This window comes from Enhydra lutris, unplaced genomic scaffold, assembly GCF_002288905.1.
Source record: "Enhydra lutris kenyoni isolate GAN:26980312 unplaced genomic scaffold, ASM228890v2 scaffoldscaffold5, whole genome shotgun sequence".
NCBI lineage: Eukaryota > Metazoa > Chordata > Mammalia > Carnivora > Mustelidae > Enhydra > Enhydra lutris.
This window is the reverse complement of record NW_019154089.1, coordinates 4,970,848-4,977,789: the sequence shown is the minus strand read 5'-3', so window position 1 is coordinate 4,977,789 and position 6,942 is coordinate 4,970,848. Positions and strand designations below refer to the sequence as shown.

At 51.3% G+C, this 6,942-nt stretch overlaps 1 protein-coding gene across 1 annotated transcript; it reads right to left on the bottom strand.

Annotated features, from left to right (window-relative positions):
* Positions 1-5,950: 5,950 nt before the first annotated feature.
* LOC111140754 (neurogenin 1) lies at positions 5,951-6,694 on the bottom strand. Its single transcript, XM_022492948.1, has one exon. It carries the CDS (start codon positions 6,692-6,694, stop codon positions 5,951-5,953), a length of 744 nt encoding a protein of 247 aa, XP_022348656.1.
* Positions 6,695-6,942: the final 248 nt, after the last annotated feature.

Below are 6,942 nucleotides of genomic sequence, written 5' to 3'. Positions count from 1 at the left end.
GCATGCACACACAAAAGTGAGGGGAGGGACAGAAGAGGAAGGAATCTTCAAGCAGACTTCCCGCTGAGCATGGAGCCCCATGCAGGGCTCGACCCCACGACCCTGTGATCATGACCTGAGCCAAAATCAAGAGTTGGCCGTTTAACCAACTGAGCCACCCAGGTGCCCAGTGAGTTTATCCTAACAGAGCCAAACAGAATATTATCAGGGGCTAAGTGGAATTCTTTAGGTTAAGCAAAGATAAAATCTGAGGTGACAAAGAAGTGGTGTCCTTCTGCTTGTATTTCAGTGACCTGAGACCACCTTGGCATAAGCTGGGTGCAACGTTGTCCTTTACTCTCCAGGATGGAGAAAGATGTGTTGGTCGATGGCACAGTGGGCTTCTCTGACAAGGGCATGACTTCAGCAGGCAGCCAGGACTGGCGTCTAACTGCTGCTAGAAAGGAAGGCATAAGCTCAGCCATCTGAAACTCCAACATCCAATTTTTGCATCCTGCCTCCCGAGGCTCCGGGACGCCAGCCCAATGGGCCATAGGTAAGCTCAGTGCTGGAGCGAGGTGCTTGTTCTGAGCTGTGCCCAGGAGGTGACCGCTCCTAATGTTACACGTACCTTGGCTTTGGCCTCTGGGTTACACAGGCAGTGGGTGCAAGTCGGCAAAAGCACCTTCCAGGCTCCAGTCTTCACCCTCAGGCTCTTCCATGTGGAGCTCTGGGGCCTTGATTCCTTGTTTGGCCTAAGTTAGAGCAATTCCAAAAAGATTTTCTAAAGGAAGCCCAGGCCTTGGTGAGATGTGTGGGGACTTTCTCACCCCGTAGCAATGATGAAGAAACTGCATTTTTTTTTTTTTAAAGATTTTATTTATTTATTTGAGAGAGAGACAGTGAGAGAGAGCATGAGCGAGAAGGTCAGAGGGAGAAGCAGACTCCCCATGGAGCCGGGAGCCCGATGCGGGACTCGATCCCGGAACTCCGGGATCATGACCTGAGCTGAAGGCAGTCGTCCAACCAACTGAGCCACCCAGGCGTCCCAAGAAACCGCGTTTTCACCGGAGGAGGCCACCAGGTTCTAAGCTCTGCTGGTTTTGCCAACTGAAGCAGTAACACCCCAGCTCTTGCCAGAAAACTCACCCACACACTCTGCAGGCTGTCTCTACTTCAGTTAGCACAAGGCACATTCAGGTGACCATCCTTGCCTCTAGGCAGGGCGACTAGTTGTGCTCTTACGATTGTGCTCTGTGCACAGCCCCCACGGGAGGGGCAAGGGGAACTCTGTACCCTGCTGTGCACCCTGGCACAGGCCTGGTATACCAGGCAGGGTGGGAGGAACAGTGCTTTTCCTCATTCAGCCAAAGGCCCTGGCTTGCCCCTGGATCATTCTGGGCTTCAGAAAACTAAACCTGTGGCCCATGATGCTTTAATTTGCATTCCTTCTGAGACAAACTAACAAGCAGCAGGCTCACCGGGGCCCGATTGCCCAGGTTCAAACCCCAGTTTCATGACTTACTAGCTGTGTGATCTCAGGAAAATTATTTGACTTCTCTGTGCCTCAAGTTCCCTCATCTGTAAAATGGAAATCTTGATATCACTGACCTCACAAGTTGTGAGAATTAAATGGATGAATATATGTCATGTTTTTAGCAACTACGTAGAACACCGAATCAGTGCTGTGTAAGTGCTAGCTAGGATGATGATGGCTATGATGATATTGGTGGTGAGGATATTGTCTGTGACCTTGGTTGCCCCTCTCCCTTACCCCATTGCAAATCTCCAAGGCCTTATTTTTAGGCCTTGAGCCCAGAAGACATTATGGTTCTTTTGAGCAGCAATCTGTCTTTAATCTTTTGGACACCGCAACTCATGTTTCCATCTTGGCTTTTGGTGCTAAATGAGCAGTTTCAGCAAAATTAACCATTTGTCAAGGGCTTTTAGAGATGGGTTCTGTGTGTTCCTTACTCCTGACCCCAGTTCTTAAAGGCAATCCTTGATTTCTCTCTTTCTTTCATAACCCAAGGCAAATCATATTGTTGGCTGCTCTGGAAGTTGTCCCGGTTCTGACCATTCTTCACCTTTCTACCACTATAAGCCTTTATTTTTCCCCCCCAGGACGAATGTACAGAGGCTTAGTTGGGTGCCTGCTTCTGTCCTGGTCCCTGACCTCTGCTATCTGTGTAACAACCAGTGTGACTTTAAAAAATACAGGTCAGTGCACATCACTCCTCTGCTTTCAACCTTAACCTTAAGGAAAAGAATAATGGCTTCCATTGCCCCCCATCTGTCTCCCTCGTTGCCCACCCCCGTCTGTGCCTGTCACATTGGTCTCCTTGTTGTCCTTCTCTGCACCATGCACAGCAAGGGTTTTCTCCTTGTGGCGTCTTCTTCTTGGGACGCTGCCCAATGGATAATGCCATGGCTTGTTCCTTTTCTCTGTCTTCCGAGCCTCTACTCAGATGTCATCTCATTAAAAGCCCTTCCCTGACCATCTTTTCTTTTTTTTTTCTTTTTAAATTTTTTTTTTTTTTTTTTTTAATTTTCAAGTAGGCTCCGTGCAGGGCTTGAACTCTTAACTCTGAGATCCAGGCCTGAGCAGAGATCAAAAGCTGGATGCTTAACTGGCTGAGACACCCAGCGCCCTCCTGACCATCTTTTCTATAAGAGCAAACTCCCCTGAACCCTGCATTCCCTCTTCCCCTTATTTTACATGATCTTGTGTTCTGCTCCTTAGCATTTACCACAGTCTCTTAGGAGTTTATTCTGTCTTTCCCTGTGAGACTCTGAGCTCCTTTTGGGGAGCTCCTTTTGGGGTGTCTTGCTCACCGTGGTGCCTGGAATGATGCTCAGCACACAACAGGGGCTTGACAAACAGTGATTAGAGATAAGAGGGAAATCCTGCATTTCCTGGGCATGCTAGTCTTTCCTGGCCTGGTTTGTGGAGGGTTGGATGCAGTGTGTACAAATATACATTATAGCAGGACAGAAACAAATGGAGAGATCAAGGTGGAGAATGAATACGCCTTCCTAAGCACCTGCTGATTCCTTGGTGGAAGGTTCTGTTGAAGAAGTGAATCATGGCTGTCAGCAGGAAGTTCTATGCTCTATAATGGATTAGAATATTTTAGTAACCCCCAGCCCATCTTCCCAGATGCCTGTGGATGAATGAAAGTCTGCTGCAGGAAGAAAGAGGCCCCTGAGCTAGGGATAGGCATTTTAAATCTTCCTTTTCTTCTACTTGAGAGCTCCAAGGGCTATACATATAAGCTTTCTTCTTTAGAAGAACCATATTAACTGGCAGGGGTGGAGACCCCCCCCCTCCGCCCCTGCAGCTGATGTTGTGAAAGATGTTTCTTGAGATGGAAGGTGTTCTGGGCCCTGTACCTTAAGTTATGAGCCTATTTTGGCAACAAAGTTGGGCATATGGTTCGCCCTTCTACAGTCTAGGGTGTAGTGATGTTTCTCGTTTTCGGTGCTGGCTATGTCCTGTTAGAGGAGACAAAGGTCCTGTTGCAGCTGTGAGCTCCAGGATGCCTTGGGAATTTCGGGGTGTCTGTTTGCTGCTGGTTTTCCCACGGATTTTGGACAATGATAAACATAATTAGCTGTTCTCATCCTCTGGCCCAGATATGTTCACCTATCCCGTGGCTGCTCAGAGTCTCCATAGGAGACCTGCCCTTCCTGCAGTCTGGGGCTGAAAGGAGTCACTCCCAAACATCCTGTGCACAGGAAAGCAGAAAATCTGATGCAGACCATTTGTGTCTTTTGCTATAGGAAAATGCAAAGCTAGTAGGGTGAATTAATTCTGAGACAGACAATAGAGTGGGGCCCCAGGCAGGGTCATTCAAGAGACACAACTTCTTCCTTAGAGCTTTTAGCAGAAACAACTCCATTCTGAGCCCTCACAACTTCTGAAGCTTTTCTTGGAGGATTCTTTGTCTGCTCTGTGGGCAGTTAGAGCAGGCACCCCGTTTTCCAGAACCTTCTGTAAAGGAGCTTTTTTATCTGAAAGAGGGCTCCTTGCTGGTGGCTGGGCTTTGGGGATGCCTGCTGGAGACCCTGCGTATGAGTCTGTGGATCCCACTTGTCAGGACATATGTTAGGGGGGAAAATGCTTGCACAAGTGGAAAATGCTGTTTGTGGCTTTACTTTTGACCCTCGGTTTTTATGCACCTCCTAAACAGATACAATTTCTATAACATGAGACCATAGTATTTTCCTGAACTCCTGCTTCTCAGTAATTAAATTCATGGAAAGGGGCAACCCAGTGGGGGGGGGAATCTTGGTGCTCATGTGCGGTAACTTGTGAGCTGTGGGAACAGACAGCAACAGCATTTTAGGAAGTATCTCTTGTAGTCCTCCACATCCTGAAATTTAAAACAAAAGCTCCTCGTGGCCAATGCTGTTAGCTACTTGTCAGACAACAAACACACTGCAGTCAGAAAAATCCCCATTGAGTTTGGGCGGCTGATTTCTCTGGCAGCAAATGAAAGCTTTGGCTGTTGCCCTTGAAGACTGGCTGGGCAAGCCAGAACAGAGCCCACCGAATGTCTCCCTATTCCCCACCCCTCCCCCTCATTGTGGGCACAACATGTGTTGGGGGGTAAATGTGGGGTATGTGTATGCAGGCACCCAACTCACAATTTTAAGCAGGTGCACATCCCATCCAGGGATACCACACCAGCATAATTCATCCCACACCTCACAGCCAGGGAGATCCTAGCTTCAATGGACAACGATTTGGAGGCATTGTTTACAAATCAATTTCTCCCTCTAAATAGGCTGTTATAAGAGTGGACCCTTCTGCTTGCCCAGCCTGGGCCCACCTGTCACTGGGACTTCCTAGCCAGTGGTCACACTGTATTGATCTTTTTTAATCCCCTCTCTTTGAAACACAGAGCCAGCTGATGTGGAGTTCCTCAAAAGAAAGAGTCTCCCACCGCCCCTACCTCTACAGGTAGCTGTGTATCCGGGGCTAATTCCCCACTAAAAAGTCTTAATTGGCTTACGGGGAGCCTGAAAGATCTCCCTTGTGTTTATAAGGTGAAAGGAAATGATGGATCCCAAATGCCCCGGTCTGTCTTTATCCGTTTCTTGGTGGAAATCAGGTGCATTTTATTTTTTTTTAATTGTTTTTGAAAAGGGCCTGGAAGATTTGGAGGTGGGTAAGGATAGTGTTTCACTTTAGTGGTTGAGCTGCGGGGGGAGGGAAGAAAGCCTCAGAGAGACACCAACATTAGGCGAGAAACTTGGTGACTTATTTTTTTTTAACTTGGTTTTTATTTACACAAAACATCTGCAGTACAAAAATGTAAACTTTGATAGCTCATCATAATAGAATAAACTCTTTATGTACAAAAATACATTTTCATATGAAAGAAGCATCTTGAATAAATTAAAGTACTTCCCAGCCCGGTGCCTGAATAGCTACGCAAGTCTCCGGTTTTTCCTAGAGCAAGCCTGCCGTGGTGGGGGTCGGGATCCATAATGCATGAAGCCCACTCCTTGTCTCTCCTTTTTAAGCCTTTTCATTGTATTGTCAGCCGGCTCAAACCGAATTTTCATGCTCGTTTTTCTTCATTAGAGTTCTACAAATTGTAAAATTGACTTTTCACCTCGTCTTCAGGGACTGATCTGTCCCCTTTCTAAATCACACTGAAGTGGTGGCTGGGGTCAGCTCTGAGCCAGCCACAAAGGAGGTTTTGTGGAGTTCAGAAAGTGCAAAAGGAAAGGCCGTCTAAGGGCGGGCAGGAGGGGCCGGGGGCTGAGGGCTGGAGAAACAGACCAAGGGGCAGCCTCGGCGAGGGTGCAGCGACCTAACAAGCGGCTCAGGTATCTCCCGTCCCTTTAAAGCTCCTGCTTCCTCCCTCCGCCCGGACTGGGGGACCTGAGACTGCAGCTGGGGCTCCATCTACGGCCTGTTGCCTGAGGGAGGGGGAAGGTAACGGTGTTTCTAAAGAGCCTAGTGGTAAGGGATGTAACAGGGCGTCGTGTGGAGCAAGTCTTTGGGCAGGCCGGGGAAGGAGAAAAGGGGGTCGCCGGGGCCGTAGGCGAAGTCTTCCGAGGCGGCGGGGCTACTGGGGTCAGACAGTGGCGAGGCGGCGGCGGCGCAGGGGGAGGCGGCGGCACCGGAGCCCCAGGACTCGGCGTCGCTGGAGGGGCTCGGGGGCCCGGCCAGGCAGGGGGCGCACTGCGGAGACAGGAGGCGCTCCCGGGCACCGCCCCCGGGCAGTCCCTGGTCGGCTAGGCGCAGAGTCTCCGCCAGAGCCCAGATGTAGTTATAGGCGAAGCGTAGCGTCTCGATCTTGGTGAGCTTGGTGTCGTCGGGGAAGGAGGGCAGCACGCTGCGCAGCGCGTCGAGCGCCGCGTTCAAGTTGTGCATGCGGTTGCGCTCGCGGTCATTGGCCTTGACACGCCGGCTCCTGCGCAGCGAGTGCAGAAGCGCCTCGGAGCGCACACGCGCCCGGCCCCTGCGCCGCCGCCGCTCCTGCTCGTCGTCCTGCGCCCGGGGAGTATCCGAGGCTGCAGGAACCCCGGGAGCGCCCCTGCGCACTGGCACGGGCGTCCCCGAGGCAGAAGCTGGTGGTTGGAGCCTGGCACAGTCTTCCTCGTCGGTGAGGAAGCCGGATAGGTCGCCGCCGCCGCTGCAGCTGCTACTGCTGGTGCAGTCGAGGTCCGAGAGGCAGGTCTCCAGTGGGGCTGGCATCGTTGCGTGGCGTGGGACCAATGGGCAGGTAAGAGGGTTCCTGGAGGACGGGAGCCCTGGCTGAGGGCAGGGTCGCCGGGGCGCACTTACGTTCCAAATGGCCCGGGCCTACCCTGTGGCCGCTGCGGGCGCGAAGGCCGGGAGAGGCGCGGGGGCGCACCTGGAGTTTGGCTTCACCTCCTTGCCTCGTCTGCAGGGGCCACGCTCCCGGCGGGTCTCCCCAGTGATCTCGCCGGCGAGCAGATCAG